At 35.6% G+C, this 27,130-nt stretch overlaps 1 protein-coding gene and 1 long non-coding RNA gene across 5 annotated transcripts in view; one reads left to right on the top strand and one right to left on the bottom strand.

Moving 5' to 3' along the window:
* Positions 1–2,794: 2,794 nt before the first annotated feature.
* On the top strand, positions 2,795–9,306 carry LOC148958252 (uncharacterized). The gene is made up of 2 exons (XR_016144700.1): positions 2,795–3,388; positions 8,098–9,306. It is a non-coding gene; the product is annotated as an uncharacterized LOC148958252 (long non-coding RNA).
* A 1,909-nt stretch (positions 9,307–11,215) lies between these two features.
* LOC135681887 (beta-lactamase-like protein 2) overlaps positions 11,216–27,130 on the bottom strand; it is a 32,133-nt gene continuing 16,218 nt past the window's right edge. For 2 of the 4 annotated variants that reach the window (XM_065196527.2, XM_065196524.2), the window contains exons 2-12: positions 22,366–22,664; positions 21,476–21,607; positions 21,211–21,351; positions 20,273–20,394; positions 19,189–19,341; positions 18,341–18,472; positions 17,217–17,331; positions 16,263–16,338; positions 14,775–14,927; positions 13,630–13,748; positions 11,216–12,661 (exon numbers count right to left, since the gene is read on the bottom strand). In XM_065196527.2, coding sequence (XP_065052599.2) covers positions 12,326–12,661; positions 13,630–13,748; positions 14,775–14,927; positions 16,263–16,338; positions 17,217–17,331; positions 18,341–18,472; positions 19,189–19,341; positions 20,273–20,394; positions 21,211–21,351; positions 21,476–21,607; positions 22,366–22,664 — 1,778 coding nt within the window. In that variant the 3' untranslated portion in view covers positions 11,216–12,325. Of the gene's footprint in view, positions 12,662–13,629; positions 13,749–14,774; positions 14,928–16,262; positions 16,339–17,216; positions 17,332–18,340; positions 18,473–19,188; positions 19,342–20,272; positions 20,395–21,210; positions 21,352–21,475; positions 21,608–22,365; positions 22,665–25,198; positions 25,291–25,826; positions 26,075–27,130 lie in introns of those variants that run through there. The other 2 variants (XM_065196525.2, XM_065196529.2) reach the window with 2 other exon arrangements.

Below are 27,130 nucleotides of genomic sequence, written 5' to 3'. Positions count from 1 at the left end.
GAAACGATGTATAGAGTGAGCCGGTACTCAGGGTAAAACATAACATACTAAAGCACTTTTCGTCTTACACTCCTCAGAGCATAAACTTCAGACAGTGAACAAATAGTATGCTGAAATTTATATTATTTTACATTACTATCTTATGTTTTTCACTCAAATCCCTATTAATAACACTTTTGAGCAATCCATGGAAGACGGAAAAATTCAAGCAAAAAATTTTAACCCCCCCCCCCGCCATATTTGGGGTTTTAGTACGCCCCTGCTTTCATGTGTTGACTTACATGTGCTTTTTAAGCCATCTGCATGACTTGCATGTGTTTTTTGCCCTTCTTGTTGGTCGCTTGTCTCCTTTTCGCTTTCTCACCATTAAGAAAAGGGCATGTGTCACAGATTAGATGTGATTGAGCAAAACAACAATGAGATAAAAAAGCAACTTTTACTCAAAATGGTCAGTCTTCTAGCTTCATATCTACTTCTGGTTAAAATAAAAATTATTTTGGCTTTTTCTTTGGAGCATGCTAATGTTTCTTCAGGGGGGAGGGTGTTCTTGTAAACAAGATACGGACCAAAGCATACTTTTCCCACCGAGTATACTTAGATGCCACCACGAAGGACTACATTTTTAACAAACGAAAAGTTCAAGTTTGAAGGTAGGAGTCTGGGAACAAGGACAAGAAATTCATGCTGTTTTAAGTTCAATTTCCCAAATCTGCGACAATCAAAATACTACGTAGACTCCGCAAAGCATGTATTTTGCAAACATGAATGATAAAAACTCAGCTGTGTCACACGCAAGTGACGTTTCTCCCACTTGGCCGAGCGAAATTTCAAAAGACGTTTTCAAGTAATGAGCTCTAAAGGTGGGAATTTCTGAAGTTATGTCAGAGGTGTGCCGTTTCTCTTAAAACATAGTGTCAGAAGATTGATGAAAATGTCAGTTGCAACATTTTCAAATGAAGCTATTCCAGCTAGAACGGTAAAATTTGTTTTTGATTATAAAGTCACTCTAGTATTTCACGTCACTGGACCTTTACTGGGGAACAACCAACTCAAATTTTTGTCACATCTCAAGGATAGGTTGTGACAATATGCATAAATGACATTTCAATAAAATCACAAGTAAAGTTTCTTATATTATCAGAGGCAGGCAAATTTTACAAATTTTCAATTTTGATTGCATGCTGTTACCTTCAATCTAAAACTAAATGCCATTAGACCGTATTTAAACCTATCCTGTAGACGTGTAACAATATTCCAGTTAAAAATAAAACGTTTTCCTTGCCAATGACTTTAACTTTTCTTTCTTTGACAGCTTTGTCATGCATCTCAGTGTCATGCATAGCAGTTTATCTGTTTATCTTTACTTTGTCCCTTCACTTGTACCGGAGCATACTGTAAAATTTGCTCGCCTTAACAAGAGAAATGATTAGAAATAATGCGAAAAATGCAGTGACAGTAGCTTGAAATTCAAATTAACAACATTTACAAATTTCACGAGTATCTAGGTAGTTTTTTTAATGCCACAATGGAGTGAAGGGCGGGTCAAGGGAGGCCAGTGATGTAACAGGTCATTCTCTTATGTATCAGCCTTACACTTGGTGAAGCACCAATTTCTAGCCCCATTAACTTTTTGTCTATTTTTAGAATTAGAATTAGAGTGGAACATAGCACATTTTGCGGACAATAAATACGTCTTTTCCATATTCCTTCTTCTATAGCAGTGACACTGCTCTTTCAATTAATCAGCAACATAAAATTCGCTTCAGGTATAGAAGCATGAAAACACATAGTGTCTTCGCTAAAGCTTTCAATGAGCAACTTAACACAGCTGGAAAGATTATCTTGCATAATCATGTAGGCAGAATAACTGTTCTTGATATGCGAACGAACTTATAATTACTGGTGAAACAGGCTCTATCAGCAAGATCGAAGAAAACAAGATCTAAAATTATATAAATTGGAAGGTTTTGCAATTTTTTCAGGCATCTTAGCAATAGGCTGTAGCCAAATGGTAAGAGGAAAAATAACTGCATATTTGTCACCACATTGAGACAAGAATTGTTTAAATGGCTTCGTGTCTTAGATAAGCACGGACCACTCTAGCCAAAAGTTTATAAATACTTAGAAGAGCAATGCAAAAAAATACACAAAGGTAAGGTCTTTTCCGAAATACTGCTTTAAGAGTTAGCTAGGATCTTTATTCGTTACCGTTACGCCCAAAATAATTTCCAGCATTAGATGAACAGTGAAGGATGAACGTCGATGTACTTTTGCACTTAAGCAGCTATTTTTGATAACTGGATGTTTCCACAGAAACCTGAAATCACACTGTAGCAGACGATAAAACAGTAGACGTTACAAAGTTTGTGAAGAATATGCTTTTTGTACTTGACTTTTGTTAACATAATTTTTCACCAGTCAAATAATGAGAATCTAGTCAATACTGCATGCAAATAGTAGGAAAAGGAATCAATATGGCAATGCCTTTTCTAGTACTAAACTATGATTCTAAAGAATGATGGTTTGAAGATGGTTACAATAGTGGTAAAACACTAGTTCAGAATAACATGAAGCAATTACAAAAATTGGCTAACGCAGTTTATTAACTGCAAAAAGAACACCGTGAACAAAATAATTCGTTCTGTTTCCAATCATACATCTTCGTTTATTTTTCTGTGATCAAGGAGATGTTCTTTAAAATAGGCACTGAGTACGGGAATAATCAATACATCAAATCAGGTTTCTCCATAATCGCATCATACCCTACGTTTTTTGGAAGAAGTTCCAAGACAGTTCGACAGCAAAAAAACTGGGCAGGTGATTGTTAAAATGAAAAGAAGATGATCTGATATATGATTTCTTCACGCAGGAAAGAGTTTCGCATGCTTTCCTTCATACTCTCATTTCCTATCGTGGACATTGTGACATGTCGTTAATTCACTGTATTTTTGGACTTTAAAAAGTTGAGTTTTTGTGCGATTTTTGAAAAAACATGTGTTGGAAATGAATTAACGTGTTTAATGAACAGAGAACAATTGATCGATCCCGAAAATGTAGGTGCGGTTTGCTGTCAAAGAAATCAGTTGCCACCAACTGTTCCCGCCAATAGCATACTAAGCTAGTCATTGGAGCTCTCTATAAAAGTAGATCTGAATTGAAGATCTTAGAAGAAGTGGAAAGACGAGCGTGTGCGCACAAGTAACCAACTACAAGATGAAGCTAGTACTCCTGACATCCACCTGTGTTATGATCATGCTACTGCTATCTGAATGCTCCAAAACCAAGACTGATGGCTTTCTAAGGGGCAAATGCAAAAGCAAGAGATGGCGGGGCTGTCTAAGCCAAGACATTCGATCCTTTAGAGCGGCAAAAAGAAGACTCACCAGAGGTGATAATTTGATACAATTTTCATCGCAAATACCTCTTTGCTGTTTACATTCTTATAATTGTCTACTTTATGATATTTCTTTGCTTCTAAACTACGCATTTGCATGTTCTCTTTGGTTGCGCTTAATATATTTCTTGCTTTAAATCCTATGTTTTCTTACCTTGGCTCAATAAGCTTAGCCGAAAGCAGTTTGCTCACTATCAAACTCAAAGCAATCACTTAATTTCTTTACACAGCTGAAGAATAAATGCAGAAGAATTTCCTTAATATGCTGTTTTCTCTTCTCCTGAAGGCATTTTCGCTATTAAAATTTTGTCTTTTTTGTAACCATTCAAAAAGCGCATTAGAATATTCTTTTATGAGAACTTTTTTCGACGCATGTTTTTATATCTTTACATTAAGTATGTTGCAAAATTCAACATAAAGAGAAACTATGTTTTTGATCAGATAAGTTGTAACAACAATCTGTAACACCTAAAAATTTCAAAATATGAGGCTATCTATTGTTATATAACACGATTCGTGAGCGCGGTTAACTTCTACTTCAAATTACGCTTCTCTTTGGCTGTTATTTACTTGTTATTTACATTACTTAGATTTGCGGGTTTTCCTGTTTTATAGAAGAAAAACGGAAAATGGCAAACAATCTTTCCGTCAATGCTTTTTCGTAAAGTGTCAACAATTTGATTTTTCTTAAGTCAGATTTTGGTGATTGCAATTCCATTTGATACTTCAAAAAGTTCACGTTAAAGAAAATAATTAAGTAAGGAGACCAGCAAAAATTCATTTCCAGTAAAAATATTTTGACGAAAGTTACTTGCCGATGAGTTTTATGATGAAGTACTGTACGCGAGGAAAGTAAGAATGGGCCTGTAAACACTGATAAAAAGAACACGATATGAATAAATGATAGGCAAATGATGAGTTGTAAAATTCTAGCAAATGCAAAGTCTTTTGTTCCATGATCACAAAAGGACAACGGCAATAGTCTTAACGAAACCAAACGGTATTTACAGTCAGAAATAATGAAATATTTATATAAGCGTCGAAAGAAAACATTTGAGCAAGCGGACCAGGTATGACGTAACTGTTTATTTGACTCTGGGAAATTGCATCTGTTAAGGTTGACCATTGAACATAAAGTCTCGCAAATGAAGATTCTACATTAGCTACTATACGATTTGGTAACTAACTTATTAACGTCGGTAAAATCTCAAATGACAATGTCATGAAATAACTTTGGTCGCTGTATTCAGTTTTTTGAAGCAACAGCAAGAATTCTCTTTTTGATTAATCTCTATGAGCACGGGCTTCTTTTTCTCTAAAGAAATCCCGTTGAAAAAAAACAATGGGTTTAGGAATGAAGTTTTAATGAAGAACAATGTTGTCCATATTGATCAATTTTAAGCGATAGTTTTTAACATTTTTCAAGCTCAATATAAAAATTCACATGAACGAAATTACTAGAGACAACAACTACGAAATACTCTACTAACATAACTAGAACAATACCAAAAGGAGCAGAAGACCCTAATCACTCCATGACTAAAACATAGAGAAATGTGTAAACGATGTTAACTTGTAAAGACGTACAAATAGAAGACAAGCATAAAAATAGAAGGGTTACAAGAGAAAAAAAAGATTACTTGAGAAGAAAAGTCGATATTTCACAGTTATCTAGATGCCAAAGTTGGTCACTGGATACGCGCGGTCCCTCCATAATTCATCAGTAGAAGCTCCAAAAAAGTTTGTTTTGACTTTCTATTTTTCTTACATCAGCGTACAAAATATTTACAAGGGGTTAATGTTAGAAGAGTTTGTTATTTTGATAGTTGGAAGGATACCTTTAACTTTTGTTTTGTATTCTGTCTGCAAGATAGGGAGAACATCAAAACATGAAACTAGCTATAAATAGTCAAGAGGTACATCTTATAATCTTAATCCAAAAGAGCTTGTCCTTTATTTTATTTCTTAAATAACAGAAGATGGTATTTTGAGCAGAAAAAATGATTCTAAAGAAAATACACATGTAGAATAGAGAGGCTATCGGATGACAGACCCGTCAACATTGAACCATAAACGATGCTTAAAACGATGCCTGTGTTACGTTTTCAAGAGAAAATACACTATTTAGTGATTCGAGTAAGGATGAATGTTGACACTGTAAATCACTTCAACCTTCGATGTTACTGTGAATGACAATCTAGGAGGTGTGCTGCATAGCAATCATTATACCGATGATACAAAAAAAGCCGCGTGGCTAGTCATATACGAAATATATAACAAATTCACTGCCTGGCAGATCAAAAATGATGAAAAAAGCCAAAACAACTGTTGCTGAAATACTGCAGAAAGTTTGCGGGCTCGTTTCCCATACCAGTGTAGTTTTTCTGTCCCGAAAGATAAGATTAAGTAAAGAATTATCTTTTATATATTGTCCATACACATAAACACATACACATAAAGGTGTATAATACTGTATAATAGTTGTTTTCTTGATACAGAGTAGTGAAAGGTAAATTTTTTTACATAACTGCTCTATTATTACATAACTACAAGAGACAGCAAACAATTTTTGAATATTGTACATGTTTTGAATTTGAGTAAATTACTATCAAGGAAGGAGTCACAGATAGGTTCTAATTAGCAATGCTAGCATGCTTGAAAACCTTTTTACAATACAGAAGCCCGGGGATACGCAAATGTTGATTACTGTTTTAACTTGCAAAATAAGCAACGACGTAAAATTGCCAATGTTAATCTGGTATTACGTAATATCTTGAGGCGATCACAAATTGGTTAAAACCCAAATTCCTTATTTATGCATGATAATCAACAAAGGCAGTTTCTTTAGTCCTTTACTGCCGTCTTGCAATATGAAGACCTTAAATATGTGCAGAATTAGCGAAACCAAGTTGCAATAGAACAAAGTCAATGCAAAAATGACCCTGACAATCGATCCGCCTACAACCATTTAATATTAACTATGAACTGGGCTGTCTTGAATTCAAGACATTGTTAGAGCCGACGCTTTTGCGAGGGTGTCATCCCTTGTAGATTCTATTTGCGGTTTCCGTAACCATTAGCTACACAAATTTACCCACAGCACCTGAAATATGCTGCATTCTGTGAGAATTGCAACGTCAAGACAACGCTTCATGAACAATTCACAAAGAGCAGTGCATTTGTTTTCATCGTGATCTGCTTGACATTTTTGATTCAGACGTTTTTCTTAATTTGTTGTTGTTTTTTAAGCCTAGCGAACACTGGCGATTTTTCGTCGCCATGAATTGCAATCTTGTTTTTTTTGCGAAAACAAACATTGACCCGAAGGAAAATAAACGAGAGGTTTTGCTGTATGCGACGGAACATAATTCAGCAATTCAATCGAAAAAAATTCCAACGCAAGGGAATAAAAAATTTCGATTTTTGGAAACTTTCTTCCATCTTTTACCAGCCTCTTTCAGACAGAGCCAGAGTACCGTTGGCCTGTTCCATGACACTCTTGACACTTCTTTGTAGCAACATCTACTCGCATCTACAATCCCAGCTAATGCAACAAGCCCCTACACCCAAAGTAAAAAGCAAGAAAATTCTGTTCACAAAGACTCATTGACTTTAGGCACCATAAGAGTTGTGGCAATTGCACCAAAAGCCAACTTACAGCCTGTCAACAATGACAACTCAAAGCGAGTAAGATTGTTTTGTGAGAGCCCTGAATATCCACTTGATCCTTAAAGTGCAGTATTCTTCAATTTTCTGCTGTAAGCTTTTGAAAACTGCCCTTTAAGTCAAATAGGGATTACAAAGATTAACATTAAATACGAGGAATAGGGAAAAAATAGGAACCCTCTATCTTAAATATGTTTTAGCAATGTATATGAAAATATTGAATTATGTTTACAACTAAAGACCATTAGACTGTCAAGGTTTACGACGAGTGTGTGATTCTTGGTTACTTGTCCAAGGAAAATCGGCAACTTAAACGTTTTGACGTCATAGTCTTGTTAGCTGTCGCTACTCAGTTGTTTCTGTGTTCAAATGAGTAATATAGAATCTTTAGACACAACTTTCTATTCCTTTGCATCCTTATTTTGTTACTTGCCTTAAATTTGACAAGTCTTACTCGAAAATTTCTTAATTTTGCACCTTTCTTTAATTGGCAGCGACGTGAGAGACAGAATTGGTTGTAATATTAATAGCATTTGTAAATTTGTTTGCTCGACACTGATTACATAAATAGCCAACTTAAGGTTTCTGGTCACCTGTAAATTGGTCTTGATACTAGGTGACTGTTTTTAGAAGTGCATCTCACTGCTAGACATCAAGAAGCATGCTTACATTGCGGATGAGTTGCTTCTTTTAAGGTTTAGCCAAAAATTTAGCTGTAATTGGCGACCAACTTGGAATCCCAGGCCTATATCAAATGCATGTCTCGCCGAAAACCCCAGGTGTATCTATAGTTTCTCAAAACTTTCGTCTATTTCTCAGGCTGAAAATCCTATTGGGTTTGGTTGGCTTCATAACACTTAAGCCAAATATTTTCTTTAAAATGAGCCTTATTCATATTTTTCATCGTGACATTTCATTGATTATGAGAAGTTATTCAATACATACTCAAATGCTCCTTAATTGGTCTTGCCAAATTTTGTCCTGTTTTGATGCAATCAACTCTGCTAGGCTAACTTTGCTTTTCATTTTGCTTCTAGGATACGAAACCGATAGCAAAGGTGCTCGACTTCGACTTGAAGACTCATTGTTATTGAAACGCCTCCGGGATCTGGAGCGGTACGTGAATGCAAGAACACGACTTCAATGATAAAACGTGGTTTCAAGGGAATTGACTCTTTTTTCTCCTGCTGTGTGGGAGCTTTGGAGATGAAATTTTATTGACTAAAGTTTGTGATGTCTAAGCGGTTCACTTTAATTTCAAGCTTATGATTTGTAAAATGAAATGAAAAATTACGCTCTTAAAAGCTTTTTGCCTCTGCTGAACTTCCAAAATATAAAGTTGTATTGTTTGTCTAAGATGATTAGTTCCAATGTTTTTAATACAGTATGCTGTCATCTGCAGAAGTGGTTTGATTTGTTCTTAAACCAGAGCCGTACGGAATAACGAATTAAACGCTGCAAACAGGTTAGTAACAAAAGAAGCAGTGTCTGCGAAAGCGTGGGGGCTTAGTTAATTCCCTAAAACAATTTCCAAATGTACTTAAAACCAAACAAAATATCGTCTTGCTCTTAGTGTTCAGGATGTTTGCCCCCCTCAATCCGTAATATGCTCCTCGGTCCTTGAAACAGTCGCTGTAAAAGAATTCTTAGAAGAGGTTTATAATGTACTTTATAGGAGTAAATGCGACGGAACATGGTGATCATGCTAATTTTCAAAGAAAAAAGGCACTTAACACTTTCAACCTCAATAAAAAAAACTACGACTGCATCCGTATAAGGACCCCATATTTTTAATTGTCTTAATTCATTGCATTGCCTTTACAAAGTAATATCTGCAGTACATTATGGAGGCCTAGCATAGAAAAAGCTGAGAAAAACCACTAAAAATCTGTCGGAAATTGTCTGAGAATTCGCAAATAAAAGATCTGAGTTTGTTAATGGATTTCTTTTGGTTTTGCCTGGCCCTTAGACCTCGGAGTCAAGACCAAGATAACTGTAAAAATAGGGAAAGGGTTTATGGAAATAGGGTCATAAGTCAGGAGCTATGTTTTTGCACATGAAGGGGTACCGAATACGTTCTAATTCAGGATACGCAGCTCAAATTCAAAACTTCTAAAAATAGATTTGGCACCGTCATCACTTTTGAATGTTTTTATGTGCCAAAGAAGGGGCTCACGCTACATCTGCATTCCTATGTAGATAACAACGATGAATTATACGACAAAATGCATTATAATGGACAACAAATTTAAATCTCGGACAAAAAATTTAGATCTCAGACTCTAAATACAAATCTCGAGCAACAAATTTAAATCTCGGACAAAAAATTTAGATCTCGGACACTAAATACAAATCTCGAGCAACAAATTTAAATCTCGGACAACAAATTTAGATCTCGGACACTAAATACAAATCTCGAGCAACAAATTTAAATCTCGGACAACAAATTTAGACCTCGGACACTAAATACAAATCTCGACCAACAAATTTAAATCTCGGACAACAAATTTAGATCTCGGACACTAAATACAAATCTTGACCAACAAATTTAAATCTCGGACAACAAATTTAGATCTCGGACACTAAATACAAATCTTGACCAACAAATTTAAATCTCGAACAACAAATTCGAATCCCGGACACGAAATACAATACTTCAGACATCAGACATGAAGCTCAACCTGTACAAATTTTTTCTCAATAACCTTCTGTCCACTACGGCGTGCCATGAATAGACACCAAGCAGTCCCAAAAAATGCAGTTTGAATTCTTTCTAAACACGAAACTCTCATTTCCAATAGGCCTGACGATATTTTTTATTCTTTTGCTATTCTTTTTGCCACTTTTCACCTTTCTGCCACCTCTTTTCCATTCTTTGTCAAAAATAACTGGAACGCCTTCCAATTGCAGCATGCAAATAAACAAAGCAAGTCTAAAACTACCCTACCCAAATATCACTGCCGCTTCAAAAATTTCAACTCCCTCCCCCCATACAATGTTGATTTATTATCTCAATACCTTCATACAGCTTTCAGTGAAGAAATTTTTACCTTCAGGATCAAAACAGCCTAATTGAACAACATTGTAATGGGGGGTAGGGGAGATGTTTCAAAAAAAGCTTCAGCTTTGCGCAAGTGTTCCAACAATTTTGGCAAGGATTGTAGTCTTTGATGCTGTTCGTGTATGCTTTCTTTGAAACTATGGTGCTTCCTATGGCTAAAATGTTGCTATATTTACTTGCTTCATATCATAAGTCGCTTTAATTTGCTATTTTTCAAGCTTTATTCAGCAACCTACAACACATGATACAACACTGTAGCGCTTCTTGATTTCTACTTTGTTTACAAGTTTCTAATTAATCTTAGTTTCTTTGATATCTCGGCAAGATATATTTTCAAATTCATCTTTTTCGCTAAGCTCCTACATAACCTATACGGACGTTCTTAAATACAGTTTTGACGTCTGCAATAGAACTACATCAGTCCATATCTCAAGTTATTTCATGTCCATTGAATACCCATTACCCTTCATCAGCTGCTCTCAACAATAGCTTCTCGCCATAAAATTTTCTGCATATATGTTAAAAGAGTTGATGAAAGCATGCATCCCTGCAGACGAGAAAGCGTGTATGTTGAAAAAGTTGCTCTGCTGGTCTTGATGCAAAAGATTTTACCTCATTCGTTGAAAACACAGGCCTTTCATAAGGATCATAAATTTATATCTAATAAGGCTCCAATATGAAGATTTAGATCTGTCTTTAGCCAACGACCCTAAAATTATCACAATTCTTTCGATTCTGATTGCTAATCAAGAAAATTCAATCACAGCAGATCACAGCAGAAATTTCAAAACTACTGGGTCTTGGAAAATTTACTTTTTGAGTCATACTACTTGGCGAGCATAGCTTAGTTAAATTTCCAATTCTTTCCTCGGATCTTTAAAGGTATTCTTTAATTCAATTAAGCAAGTCATCAACCCGTACTTGCTCTCTACCAGCAGAGTTTCAAATCTACTTTAAATCCATTCTTCTACTTCTACAGCTCTAAAAAGTCAAGCAAGGGCCTAAACTATTTCATCGAAAGCATAAAAACCAAGAAATTTGGTTTTCATTTTAGATTTTTTTGAGGAATATAATTCAAGAAGAACAACAAGCAATAGGTTTAAATTCTTTTCTTGTACATTGGTAGGTTACTATTCCGAAGAATGTGCAGCAATAAAATATAAACGTGTCCAAAACAGACGTTGGCATTAAAATAAAATTCGAAAACATATACATAATGATAAACGAATACGTCATTTTGCAAAAAATACTTCCTCTTTTATAACTTTCAAAGGGGCATCATGGCTGATCTATTTGTCTGGTTGAGATCTTCACGTCCTAAACAGTTCTTCATTCGGAAACTGGTCGAGAAAACTTGGGAGCCTTGGTACCCCTTAAAAGTAAATGCCCCTTTCATTTGCAAAACTAACAAGCAACAGAACATAATTACAGTTATCTGTAGACGTAACAAGGAAAAATCCTGATGAAAATTCACATCTAGTTATAAGAATATGGAATACATATAAGAAAGTTGAAATTTTTCAAGTATAAATCTCTGGTTTGTACAGTGAATAAGCGTGAAATCAAAATTTATCATTGTTGCTCTGACTTTTCTTCCTGAGATCGAGAGATATTAGCTTTAAACTGTTGCTGAAATTAAATGGTTTTTACCGCAAACATTTCAAAGGTACTGCAAACACCTGGGAATCCCAAATTTTCCGGCTAGCTTGTTGGTGGGCAAAACTACTTATGTTGGTTGGATCCAATTATCTAAAAAAAGCCTCGAAGCTCTATATCTATACCTATGTTGAATGATTCAGTCAGGGACCGCGGAATTTGGAAGGGGGTCTACGGGGGCTCTAGCCCACCAAAATTTTTCCTAAATATACTTAAAGCAATACAAAAATTCACCCTACTCTTGGTTTTTAGCATATTTAGCTCCCCCCTCGAAAAGTTTTCGCCCCCTCAGTCTGAAACATACTCTGCGTTCCTTGGATTCAGTGGCAGTGTGTTACAGGTGGCGAGGTGAAACAAAAGTCAATACATTTAAAGGCATCAGCTTTTCAAAGCCACGCTCACTGAGTTGGTCCTTGATGTCTTCTCATTCTCCCGTCCATATCAAACTTTCAGATACCACATGATAATTCTGATCAACATTATGTTCTCATACCATGCAGGTTTACTAGAGCAGCATTTAATATTAAAAAGTGGTCTCGATGACGTCATCACACCCTGGAAAACGAAGCATATCCAAACGAACTGTAAGAAGGTACATAGAAACCAGGACTTTTATTCGATCCTTTTGGAGGTGCTGTAAAGTAGAATATATTGTTCATAAGCCCAGTGATTGTATAGCTATCTTTGCAATATCTCCTATCTCCAGGAGGTACCGATTTCAACGTCCAAGGGCTGACATACGTAAGATCAGTGCTTAACCATTCCACTTGAAGATTCAACCTGCCATCAATTTCCCGAATAACGACATTTTTGGATATCATTGGCCAGTAACTTGCCAGCTTATATGTACCCTTATAAGCTTCCATATTCTGTGGTGCTTGGTACTGTAGAAAAAAATATGTAATGGATCAATGAAAAATTTACTAAATGTTCGATACGAATAAACTTTAGGCTGGAGCCACCTGAAATACCAACACACTTTTGTAAAAGTCACTTTCAAAGCCAAAAAACATTTTAAAGCTATTTGAAAAAATGATCACCCCCCCACGATTTGCTACTTGTGTAGAAATAAACTACTGCGAAAGGCCATTTAGCATTCCAGAAATCAAATAATTTATGTTCAAAATATATTTGATTCTTGATATACATGTACGATGGGAAGAGGGTCACAGAGGGAGTGCAAAACGAACATAATGGATATAAACAGGGGCACCGGAACACATTTAAGAGTGAGGGGCTATAGAAAAGTGGGGGGGGGGGCTCCTAACATAGATTGCCACCATTATATTTGACGACAAAACCCTAATATTACACTTAAGCAAAAAGGGAGGAAAGGCTACAGCCCACCCAGCCCCCAGTACCGCCATCCCCAGCCCCCAGCCCCAGCCCCAGCCCCAGCCCCAGCTTCCCAGCTCCACCGTGCCTGATAAATGAAGTTCAAATAAACTGCTGAAATTAAAAGGACCAACAGTTGCTATTAAAGAAGTATTGAGGGACCATTGCCCCTTCATTTCTCGTAATTCTCATTTTTCCTTTGCCTCTTTATTTTATCTTGCTTTTCTCCAGAGAAAGTCAAAAGCCCCTCTTACAATATCTCAGCATGTTGCACGTCTATGACTTTAACCTTAAAGAGGCATGCATCTTAACTCGAATCATCAAATGATAATTATTGCAAGCAGTCACAATAAACATTTTGCGCGGCAAGCTCTTATTCTTGGATTTTGAATCTATAAAAATCAGTATTATATAACAGAATCCGGCGATGGTATATCAACAATTGTCAGCATTGTGCTTGCATTCCCGATGACAAATACAACACAATAAAAACAGATCGCATGTGATTCACACTAACCTTACTTTTTCTTCTTTGCAAAACCTGTGAGACCGTGGTGAGCACCTTTCCTCCAATAATCCCAGAGATTTTCATAGCGTCGCTGTACTCTCCTCCGTGAGCAAAAAGCGCATACACCGCTGGAATTTTATAGTATAAAGCAATCACTGCATTATAAAGTTATTCTCCACTTTTAAAAAACAGGGAACAATTTTGTTCTGGAAATTGGAAACCTTGCTTTGTTGATTACAGTGGTACCCTGAATATTCGCTAGGCCAGGCCACGTCCTTACAGCCCATGAAGATGATAAAATTAAACTTTAATTGACATGAGTAAACTTTGAAATTTTTAAGAAAGTAAATTAAGCTTACGATGGTTATTAGCTGTTTAAGATTTTTGAAATATGGTTTTTTTTAAATATAATTGTTGAAATTTTGAAGATCACGGGACTTTTTTATGGCAGCGTTCGGATAAGTATTGTGTATAAGTATTGTGACTTCATCAAAAATCTATTTTTGGAATTTTTCATTATTGACCACATAATCTGAAAGAACATCATAAAATAGCTCTCAATACACAAATTAAGTTAAATGTTCTCTAAATAGGGTGTGATATAGCCAATGAAGAGTTTAAGGTTAGCCAATGGTTTACTGTTATTTTGGGATGGTTCGTAAAGTTGCGGGGAAAGAGCCTATGCTAATGAAGCCATATCTCAGCCAATTTGTAACACATTCGACTGATTTTGCACATTAAGAGGTAGTTTATAATGCTTTTTGGATTATATAGGAAAAACTGAAGAATTCTTGAAATAGATTTTTGTGGCATCATCACCTCGGTACACAATTGGAACGAAATGAAGTGGTGAATGTACTAGAAAGCTTGTTTGTTCATACTATACAGGATAGGATCAACAATAAACGTTCATAAACAAAAACAATGAAAAATCTCAACATACTTTGAGAGAAGGGAGTTTTCAAGGGAAGGAGAGAAGGGGGATGAGCAAGTCCTTTAAAAAACTGTCTGTACATATGGTTAAAACCTTCAATGGAACATGTTTATTGACCCGTACTCTAGTGAATGCACGCAAGAACATATCCACCTCCTAAAACAATTTTTCTCCAAGATGGAAGAAACAGGTAAGTATAACAAATGAAAAGTTTCATTACCAACAGTATTCTCAGGAGAAACATGAATATCTGCAAAGTATCCTACAGTCAGTCCGTTAAACTTGAAGAATTTTTGATATTTCGTCTCTTTTTCTGTAACTTCTATTTTGTACTTCGCAAGTGCAAAGGGACAGCCAAGATCGCTTTCGTAATCTAAAAAACAATTAAGGCATGTCTTAAAATATGTTCTAAATCAAAACCAAGGTATGCATATATACGTAATGGTATGGTGGCTTTTATTATCATACAATTATACCTTCGATGAATGAGGACATCCATATAAGCAGATCGAAAGTGAATTTGGTTTTGTTGTGAAGTTATAAACTAAATTCGACTAGGCCCAAATGCTGCCTAGAACTGATTGGCTTGCCATGGCTATTTCCATTCACGGATTGCACTTTCAATTTTTCTTATTGGAAGTGAATTCCACCAGCAAGATAACCACTAAAGTTTTTCTTCATTTCTCCAAAGCCTAAAGCCTATGTTTGAATCATGACCCAAGATACCCTACCATGCCTTCCAAATGAATTTCGAGTTACACAAAGCTGTGAAATCTGTAATTTTAAAAAATTGTGGGATTGTTTTATCAGTTGCCAATTTGTAAGTTTTAGTTATTCTGACAGTTCTCATTAAAATCAATAGTGTCTACAAGCCACGATGGATTGAAAAATAATTTTCCTTGGTATAATGTTATAATTAATAAAGTACATATTTCGCATAAATTATAATAGGTTACGCTTTTTGTATCATGAGGAGAATCTTGTTAGGTTATATTGATCTTCTAAATTTATGAAAAGACATTAAACTCTGGTTCTCATTTAGCTTAGTGTTTTATTACTGTTCTCTCTGGTGTATTTGATTACCAGGCACGGATCATCAATTTTGAAGGACTGTAGTGAAATTGTTTTGGGTGTGGTTTCAGTCTTGTGGTAATTTTCAACGGTTGCCGAATGTAGAAGATTAGCATGCAGGGAATGTTTTTCGCCATTCCTCGAGACAATCTCACTTTTCCTACGTGACATCGAAAAACTCCTGTTTAGAATTTAAGAACTTCTTTCTGTCGGCATGCTGATTGAAAATAAACTATCGGTACTTTCTTTGCCTCTCAGCTGAAATGAATAGCAGGAGCACTAAAAGCTCATGATCAAAATGTTTTTCTCATTTTTTATTAAATACACATGCTGCGCAATGCTCACTTTTTGTTTTGAAAACAATTCGGACCAGGAGACACGTCACAACAACTATATAATTTGCCTTTTATTGAATTTTCCACTTAAAAACAACTATTTATAACGGAAATAAACATATTTTTACAAATTGAACTTTTACATCTTTCCAGCAGACCACTTAACATTGTATTGCCCACCTTAATAACTGACTGGGTGCTTTTGATTCAAGTACAGCACTTCTACGGACTAAACGACAAAATCTAGTGATGAGGAAAAGCGGATATTACTGCAATGACATAACACAAAAAATAAAACGTACTGTGCGTAAACAGGCGTCGTTTCGAAGACTTGTTTATGAATGTTGTGTTTAAACCCTCCAATAAGATGCTCGTTAACTTGAAAAATAAAAAACAATAGATTTAATTTCATATGCATGCACAATCATAAATGAATGAACAAAAAATAAAGAAAAAATTAAGAAAACTCTAATTCAGCTTTTTTAGGATTGTCTAATAGAATTCTCAAGTCTGACGTCACAAACAAATATTTTTAGAATTTTCGAATTTCGACCGCATGACATAAAAGAACACCGTGAAATACTCCCATATATGCAAAACCGGTTAAATTTGTCAAAAATCGGGTTAGCTAGAGAAATTTCATGATGCTCTTTCAAGTTATGGGAACAAAGTTTGAAAATTCTAAAAATAGATTTTTGTGACGTCATCACTTGACAACTCTTAATCAATATTTTGGTTGAGATTTTAAAATATTACGCTATCATCTTAGTCAGCATTGCTAGCCATATTAGTTATAGTGACTTTAAAAAACCCCCTACTCTTTTTTTTGGAAATATTTTGCATAAAGCCTTTTGAATAAAATCCTAGTTGATATGCTATGTTTCCAATTTCTTGCTATTATTCAACAAATTTTGTTAAACTACACAGAAGGAGGAGGGCGTTGTTAATGCCTTGAAGTGGACGTGTGATTGTGTGATATTGGAAGATTTCATGCTTAGGAGTGTGCACATTCTAAAATTGCTTGTATTTTGAATTCATTGCTTGTATTATTTATGACTGTTGAGTGAATCCTACTAAGCTGTCCTGCATATTTTATTGCATTGGTTACAAAGTAACCATTTCATTGTACGTCAAATTCTTTGTTGTGAAGTGCTTAAGTGATATACTTTCTAATGAATAATTTTTACTTCTTGAATACTTCCAAAGATATATTTTAATCTACATAATGGAACAGTTACTTGGATATGTAATTTTACCTTGTTCAAACTATCAAGTGACATGTATAGTCCACCAGCCGGTCGCAGCCAACCCCAATCGATGATTCTTGAAATTTTACCGTCTTTTCCAGACGAAACAGGAATTTCGTTGAACCTGTGTTTGAATTTAAATGCAATGAAAGCCATGTGTCAGTTAAAATCACTGCCAAAATTACTTGGAACATCCAACACTTTGCGCTGTGCTTTTCTATTTTTCATTTGCTTTCCCGAATACTACTTCTTCCGTCCCCCTCTCCCCTCAGAATAATGTTGAAAAATTAGAAAAATATCTTACAAGTCACAAGAAAAAACGTACTCCATAACACCTTTCTTTCTTCTATAGAAAATCAACATTGGTGTTAGAAGGTGAGGGAGTGGCTGAATTTGCCTTCGAAAACTGATGTTGGTGTTCCAAGCCTTTTGGCAGTGATTGTAACATTGCTTAACATGCAAAGAAGCAAATAGCTATTCACAATAAGACCAGCATTTACATCTAGCCTTTAAACACTGGTCTTTGCATACTGATCTTTACACACTGGTCTTTTCATCTAGTTATGTGAAACAGCATGGAAGAAAAGAGGGCTATAGCCTAGCAAGCATTCAGGGAACGAGAGCAAACAATTAAATAGCTCACCAAATAAATAAAAGCTAAATTCCCTCTCAAACATCTAACAGAAATCTTTTACAAAATTATACATATCCAGAAAGTTATAAGTTTCTGATCCCTGTTCTAAAAACTTGCCAAGTTTCATAATCTAAGGGCTATCTCCTTGAGCGGGGCAAATACAATTATTTACACCTCAAAAAAGAGCTGTCTAGGCAGCTGCTCGCCCGGGGCGTCGTTAAGAGGCTCGCAAAGAACAAAGAGCTTGATCTAGTGGGAAATCTTTTTATTAATTCTGGATGAATCATAAAGCATATTGGTGTCATCTTCAAAGACTTTTAATCTACAAGAGAGTTGAGAATCGATTCCAGTAATGATTATTAAATTACGTGAGCAGCCAAAATGATCGTGCTTTTAACTACTAAAAGGATACCACTTCCCTTTTTTCAGCTAAAAGTCGAAATGTACAGTCAAAAATTGCACTAAAATGTTAATATAATAAAGCTTCCATTCCACTTACTTATCTTTTATGTTAAATCCTGCATTCTTCAAATCAAGCTTGTCAAATATTTCTTTTTGCACCCACTCTTCATAGGTTGTTCCATTCAAAATTCTTTCCATAAGACGGCCCAGAATTGCATAGCCTAAGTTGCTGTAGAAAATAAGAAGTTGTATTTGAATTCCTAATTATGCTATAGAGCTTAGAATTTGAATCTGAATAACTGTGACATCATTTCGTGGTATAGCCCCAAAACCAGTACCACAATTTGCATTGCCTTGATCATATCTTTTAGTTACTACCATCAAGCCTGCGTTCCAGTCAAGTAAGGGGTGTAGAGCACAGGCTAGTATTATCTTGTCCAAGGTATCATAAGTGTGAAAAAAAGTTGTGGGGCTAAACGTCTTTGAGCTGCCTACCATTTCTCAAGCTCATTTTGCATCGAGAAAAGGACTTCGGTTTGACAATGTCTTCATCAAAGTCAATTCATATTAATTATCAGCTAATAGAACCTCACAAAAAGCTCTTCTTGTTTTAAAAAACTAAAATTATTTTCTCTAAGTTCAAGTATATTATCTTGTTAGTGAAAGTTTGGATTATGACACGATCTGACACAATAAACATGACCATCTAACGTCTTCCCTGAATTAATGTAAATTCGTCGCTCATTAATTTTACTTTCCATAAACGCTGCATTTCGAACCCTCATAGTTTGATTAAACTCCAGATATTGGATAATGTAGCTACTTACAATTTGATAGACATTAAAACACGGGAACAAAAACATGCTCATAGTTATTGAAAATGGTCTCTCTTTAATTTGTCATTTGGTCTATTGATTTCATCGACAAACACAAGCTTTTTCTCACCTGTACACGGGTGTAAGGTTTGGTCTGAGCTCCAACGGCAAGTGTGAAATACGCTTCCACATCTCAGTTGTGTTATATGGACAAAAATTGTGAGACAACGGAGGATTACATGGAGCCTCACGGCGAAGACCACTGGCCATGCATTGAAGCTGCCTGAAAAACATCCAATTGATGAATGGGATTAATTATTTTTAGCTGTTTAAGTTATACAAACTTTGTTATTTCTTTTTCTCAGGATCTTGAGATCATTTTATAAGAATATAGTTTATAAGGATATTGAGGCTTAAAACTGCTTAAACTCAAGAATATATCAAAAATGATTTCCTTAGTAAAGGTTCGTCAAAAGTGTGGTTTTTCATTAATCCAAGCGTAGATATAAAAGTTTATTAACTTTTTTCATTAGTAATTATTCTACTTTATGAGAGGTCATATATGATTAAGAACAAATTAAGACTATACATTGACTTGATATCGTTTCGTTGTTACCAATTGAGAAACGCTTAAAATGCCGCGAGTTATCATGGAACGGGTATATTTCAGAAGATGTAGGCTTTTACAACTAAATGAACTGTAAGGACAAAGTCACTTAATTTCCTAATTGAGAAAATGTTTTCGAGTATCCAAAATATGATAAGCGTAAAAAATAATAAAAACCGTAATGTCGCAGTATAAAGACAGTGAAATCTTTGTACCAATGAAAAAGAGCTTGATGAGATATTCTTATAATCAAAATTATACGAAAGGAATGTAATACATTACAAAAAGAAAGGAATTTATTCTTGCGCACAGAGAGAACAAATAAAAAGTTTGTTGCTTTTTCAACCGGGGCCTGGGATCTAGATTTCTCTATTTCGCACCAATTTTAATGTGTCGTTATCAACTACAGGAAAATCAGATAAAAAGTCTTTAAAAAATGCCACCTCCACCGAAATCAGGCAACACGTCTTTCATGATCGCGTTAAGCGTGAAACTCAGTGCTGCGAATTGGAAGCGTCCAGTTTTACAAATCAAAACGTCACAACACTATACGACACATAGCACAATAGGCCAAATTTGTATATACACACATAAATACGTGTTATACCTGAATGTTATCTGCTCCTTGTTAAAAGGATTTATCACATTGAATTGCGGATCGTACATTCTTACAGGGTCATCAATATTCTTTATGACACCTTTTTCTAGTAACTTCAGTAGCATAACAGCCTAAGGAATAAAACCATGGTCAAAATATAGACATTATCAAAATACATTTACAGGGCCGTCGATAAGAAGGGGTGGGGATGTGTGGCAACCCCGTAGAAAAAATTCCATTGTAAAAACGGGAGTTTGCTACCATCTAGGGGTGCTCCGTCGAACATTTTTAGATTTCTCGGCAAATAAAGGATGGTTACCAACTTTGTCAGCAAATGAGATTGAAGCCCCCTTGAGCACAATAGCTAGTGACGGCCCTTTTACGGCCCTGTACATTTATCAAAGTTGAAGCAAAATAAAAGCTTAAAGAGGAAAAAAATTTCACGAAAAGGGTAATTTTAAGGTGGTAATGTATCATCATAATATTGAAAGGAAAATTCGAAATCTTCAAGAAAATCAAACAAATTGTAACTTCTACTGCAGCTTAATGTTGCTGAAGGTAAAAGCAGTAAAATTCAAGTACGTAAGCAAAATCGAGGGTATGATTCAAGCAATCCAAAGTATCTATAAAACATGCGTAAATGAACTGTGTCTAAGAATAAGGCGCCTTTTACTGCATTGTTGCATTCCTGAAACTTGTGAAATTTTGATAAAATGGACAAACTTAGTATAAGAGTTGCTGTCCGTTGGAGAGGTGTGTCCGCTATTTGGGTGAAGAAAAATAATTTAAGACAACACTGTCTGTTTTTTTAGAATATCCGTTACTTGTAATACAATTTTACATTGTGGTTCTTATATTGAATGCTTATGTGGTAATCAGTCTGGAGGTGTTTTTACTGAATCTACGGTGAAGTTTTCTCAAGCTCACGATACAAAGAGAATTCTTACTGTTACGATCTTTGAGATACTTGCGACAGGATACGGAGTATTGCTATCGGGTGCAGGCGAATTGGGATTCGAGAAGTTTAATCGACCAAAATTGAATTTCCACCAAAATTTTCCCTTGTATGCAATTCCAAAAGATGCAGCCTGCAATATGAAAAATTGCATGAATTATCCAGCACTATATGTTTCAAAGTAAAATTTTCATAGAAAGCATCATTGAAATAATTTTTTTCTTCATCCATAACAGTCATCACTAATTTATCTTTACCTTTATTCCAGACAGCTGGGCTCTTGTCGTGATGTCAGATTCCAGTGTGGGCAGCAACTCTTTGACTTCAGCAGGCATTTGATCTAAAACTGCGTCAGAAGGATACTCGTAGCAATTTCTTGCATCACTTTTCTAGAAAAATCAAGATCAAATTATAACATTCCCAAAGTTAACCTTGAAGCATCAAGCAAAAAGAAAAGACATGACATGAAACTCGGGAAAACGCGCTTTTTCTGAACATTTTTAAGTGCAGTTTTTAGGCAGAAATTTTTGTGTCGAATGTCTTTTGAAATTCTTCTACCTACAATGTTTCAAGGGAATGTGTGGTTGACTTGAATTTAATTAATTGAAGGAGAATGGTGCTTTTGGCATAAATAGCTTCCACTCTACCATGCTTAGAGGAAAGGCTTCATAATTTTCAAGAGTAAAACTGAACGAGGTACAAAACAAAGCAACTATAGCATAAGGTTGCACGTGTTCTGTGTTATGAGTAACGGAAAATGCAGATAAATCTTGAAAGGAAGCACTTAAAAGAGGAACTGACTATATTCATCCATAAAATTACTCTAGAAGCACCTTAAAAAGTCTCCTTTCCATCACCATTGAGAAACTTTTATGTAAACGTGTTGTCTACAAAGAATCGCTTTTTAAAAAGTGCTCTGAAACATTTTGAAACATACTACGTCAGAACTGCGTCTGAAACATACAAGAGTGGAAAACGTCAAAACATTCTTTCATGGCCTGATTTTATACTCTGAAGAGTGTCAGACAAAAAGCTTTAATATGTTTCAAAATGTTTGCTTTTTTCAAAGTCATTTTTAAATTCTGTACCACAAAAATATCATTTTTTAACCAAGCCAATATATACTAGGTCTTCAAAGAGTACCTACCATGCCTGTGCCATTCAGCCGATTCACCTTTTCTTTATGATACTCCAATACGTATAGTGTGCCAAACGTTAGAATCCCAATAGAGAGCAGGCATATTATTGCCAATAGCATTCGTCTTGAGCAGTTTGTTATCATTGCCCTGAGTTTACCAGCTTTCGTAGTCTTTGAAGCCTCAACTAATTCTTGGGTGCTGGTAACACTGCTAACAGCTGACTCCATACGTACAAGCATTTTATTCCTTGTGTAAGTTGAATTGGATTCCTTCATCTCATCCTTCATGGCCTGATTATCAATTGACGCTGTAATGAGATTACCAAAGATTACATGATGCCTTCCAAGGGCCTGTTGACTAATTCACGATATCAACAGTGATTTTGTATGGAATATCTCGGTTTAAGATATAAATCTGATATTGCTTGGTCAGATTTGGATATTAAGTCAGAAATCTGTTCAAGTGGTAATATCAATCATTTTCAATAATTAGTCAAAAAGCATGCATTATCCTCCTTTGCTTGTCCTTTGATTTGTGCACCGCTCGCCATTGCTGGACAGACTTTTAAACATTTTATTAAAGTATGTCTGTTAAGAAACATTTTAATTTCACTTACTGCTATGATGTAACTTTCCATTAGTATTGAAAGAAAAGTCAGTAGAGATCTGGTGGAATAAACAGGGTTCAAGGCAAAATCATAGGGGTGAGGGGGTGTATTCTTAAAATATTTTAATTTAAAACGTTTTAGTCCAGGTAAAAGACACATTTTAGAACATAGATGATTTGATATATTTCGCTGCAGATCAGCATATATGCTTTACACATTAAACAAAGGTTTTTGTCACTGCTTCATCCCCAGCTGAAATACAGCTGTAATCTCTCTGTCAGTTGCTCGCCATTAGCTACTGGGTTGTAATAGCCAAATGAGCTAACAGCACGAGATAGTACGAATCAGGTTTATGAAACGTCGAGGCACTGATGTGTTAAGTAATAGCCCGTTAAATGTTCAGATGAAAACCAATTTTTCAATTTAAGGATTAGATGGTTTATGATTGGGAAGCAGATAGATAAACGCTTCTTGTGAGGATAAGAAAACTCCTTATCATTGTTTTGAAGGGTTCGTGGTAGATCTACTAAAAAAGAAAAGAAAAAATGCTTGCTTCGACTTTATGGCAAGGAGTTGTTAGAGAAAGATGCGAGTGAGTCTATTAATTCATAGATTTTAACCTGTTGGGGTATGAGTATTATTAGCTGCTATGTACAATGTGATCTGAAATGGCATAAGCATTGTTTTAATCTGCTTATCAATGGAATTCATAGTCAGTTTTGTGTCGGTTTATAGCATCTATATTGGAATCAACATCAACAGTTTGGGTGTGGCACTTTGCATGATTTAAGAGGATTGCTTTTAATGAAATGCTCTGCTTATCCTTGTAAGCATGGACGAAAGCTGTTTTTGATGTCAAACAATACACCACGCAATCTTTCTGTATTTGAATATTAAACACAAAATTTCATCATCATCATTTTTGGGTGTTGTGTTAGTGTCAGGTAAATGCGAAATGCCCTTACAAGTTACACACAAAGAATTAAGTATCTATTTGTTTGAAAACATTTTCAAAAGGACCTCTTAGTAATCGTCTGCTTAAGTTTGTCTGAAGTGATTTTTACTTGGGCAATTCAAGTTTCTAAACTTGGCGATCACAAACAAACATGACTCGTCGCTTAGGTGATGTGTATATTGCAAACCAAATGTTTGCTTCTGCCTCTATTTCTTCTTTCTTTCCCCATTCATGAAACAAACGGAGCATCTTTGTGTGCATTGGATAGCCAGGGGATTCTAAGGTACTCCATGTATACTCGTAGGACCGTTATCAATTCAACGCGCTTATTTCCCAAATGAGGTTTTTATTTCAAATGGTTTATTTCACAATAATTCACAATGGCAGAAGATATGATTTGTGTTTTGTAAACATTTTATGTATTTTTGCAGCATTTTGAAGCATCAATCTTTTTTCGGGGTTTTTTTGATACATCAGAGATAATGACCATATTTAAAGGTTCAACATTGAAGATTATACTCATCACAGTTGGAAGAATACGGCAAAACATATTAATAACTATGTGTTTGACTAAATTGCTAATTTTTTTGCAGGCTTAAAGATTACAGGGACGAGCATAAACTGAAAAGAGATTGTTTTATATTTGTTGTCGAAAATATATCGAGCCACAGCATATGCCTTTCATCGTCCTTTTCAATAAGAATGGCAAGCAAGAAAAAATTGTTACGTTTTTGTACAAATATGCCTCGTTTCACCGATAAAATATCTTCATCTTCTCATGTCACTTTTGTACAAAGTTGGCTTTTTGCTCTTTTAAAGTCTCAAATAAATTCTGCTTTTCACATCTTTCATTGCGATGCTTTCACAAGTTAGCAATGTTCTGGTGTGATTATGAATTCTGGCTTCCGTCTTATGAGATCGTCTAAAACAATATAACACAATTTAACAGTCTCAGTAGATCATGCTCACGATCTAACGGTCAAAATTCTTCAAAAAATACAGAGCAACCTGTCAACATTAACATTATGAGCAAAATCTGTGGTTCTTCCACAAGTTTTGATGGTATCAACCATGAACCATGGTATACAAAGTCCCCTTAACTTTTCAATTCCCACCACTGGTTACATGTATTATAAAAGTCGAAACTTTTATCTACCCGTAAACCAGCTGTTGCGAAACATACAGTCTACACTTTTTACCTTCGTATGGAGACAACTGTAAATAGAAAACTTTTAAGGGTCTTTTGAAGAATTTCTTTTAAGTAAATAAAGAATCTCACGATGTGTCTTTACTCTCTAGCCCATTGTTCTTGCCAGCCCATAGGCCTACCGATTTGAAACTTTTCCGAATCATGAATGTGATGGTGAAAACCTTCAATCAAATCACGATATTTAAACCCAATCCTTAAACAGCCAGTGAAAAGATGAATGGATTGCAACCTCCGGCAACATCTTAAAGAACTTTTGCAAACGTCTTTGTGCTAAAATCAATTGCTTTTTAGATCAGGTTAAATTCAGGACTACTAATACATGCAGTATTGTAAGGTAATTACTCAAACAATTTCCAAAGCATTAATCAGTGTGCAGCCAAAAATCTTTACCTATAAATTACTTCGCCTCTGCCCATCAGCAATCGCGACTAGGCTATCTAAATTTTTCATCTACACTGTTGTGCCAATTCATCTACTTTCTCCGTTTCCGCGTCGGAAAGGAGCTGACACTATCTAGAAATCGCTAATATATGTTTTTATGTCAAAATGATGTCTTGTGTCTGAGACTTTGAAGCTATGATGCATAGCGTGTGTATTCTTATCGTAATACAAAAGTCTAAACATTTTGCAGGTCTAAGCAGAATCAAAATGTATCAGATTGACAAGTATCGAAAATTGAGAAGAGCACAATACTCACCGTTTTGGAAATCTATTGTTGCCAGCATGGCACCCTTAAAAAGTGCGGTGTTTTGACCGTTCTCACAAGCTGCTTTTTTGTTATTAAACTGTATTTAGAATTAGTGTTATGGCATTGAAGTGCTCTCTTTAGGTCAATCCGAAATAGGAAGATCAATACAACAATAGTAAGTGAAAGCCATTGACATACACAGCAGAATCCCTTCCTAATCCAGCGCCTGTGTCATCGAGCCCTTATAGGACAAACAGAAAAAAGATAACCTGCACACGGGGGGTTCAAACCTGCCAGGAAAACTGATTTGGTTTCTGTCAATGAAGACAGTATTGTCACCAAAATTTATAACTTTGTTTCTAACCAATAAAAGGAGCAAAGAATGGTCCAGAAACACAGGAAGAGTTGCACAGCAGGAGAAGGGGACGAAGCGCAAGATAAAGGGCAAAACAATAGCAAAATAAAGAAAATTGCCTAGGTTTGTAAAGGCAAGGGACATCGTCCTCCCCCCTGTGCTTCCGTGCTTAGCGTCACCTCCAACAAATTCTTCATAACTTTGGGGCCTCAAGGGCCCTTAATGACAATTAATGAACTTTTCTGTTGATAGATTATCAGTTTTCGTATCTTTCTTCATTTCATATTTAGTCGTTAGAAGCAAGACTAGCATGCTAGGATTTTTTCAGGAGGCGCCGGTCAGAAATATGTTTCGCGCGTTGCATTTGGTCGCGCGACCATCACTCTATTGTGACCGCAACTTGCGGTCCGCAAGATTGATTTCTACTCTCGAGATTTGGCCGTACGATCCCTTAGCCCATACATCTGAAGTCTTGAAAAATGATTGATACATAGTTACGAAAAATATATTCAAAATATAAAAAGAGCAGCATCAGTTTGCAAGGGAAATTAAACTTTTCGAAGAACATTCCTTGTTGATTTCTGGAACTCTTGACTTTGGTTGCCCTTGCTCCTGAAGTAACGAAGTATTCCTAAGTAAGACCCCCAACCCACGGGCTCGCACAAAAACGGAAGTCGGGTGCATGACGTTTAGTAAGGTCCTAACTATTAAAGCAAGTAACAATTTTCAATGCACCCCCGGAAAATGGCTCAACAACAGTCTCAAATATAGCATTCCTACACTTAAACATTTGCACTAATAAAAACAGATAAGCGAAGTTTCTTGATTGGCGTAGCCGCTATTAACATATTACCTTGCAAGCAGTAATTACCGTTAACTTGTTTATCGTAAAAATGGCCTATACGCATTTATAGATTTATAATAGGTTAAAACAGCTCGAATGTTATATGCCTATCCC

This window comes from Rhopilema esculentum, chromosome 16 (assembly GCF_057945365.1).
Source record: "Rhopilema esculentum isolate cy_ngs chromosome 16, ASM5794536v1, whole genome shotgun sequence".
Lineage (NCBI taxonomy): Eukaryota > Metazoa > Cnidaria > Scyphozoa > Rhizostomeae > Rhizostomatidae > Rhopilema > Rhopilema esculentum.
Note: the sequence above shows the minus strand (reverse complement) of the source record. Positions and strands in the feature narration are given on the sequence as shown.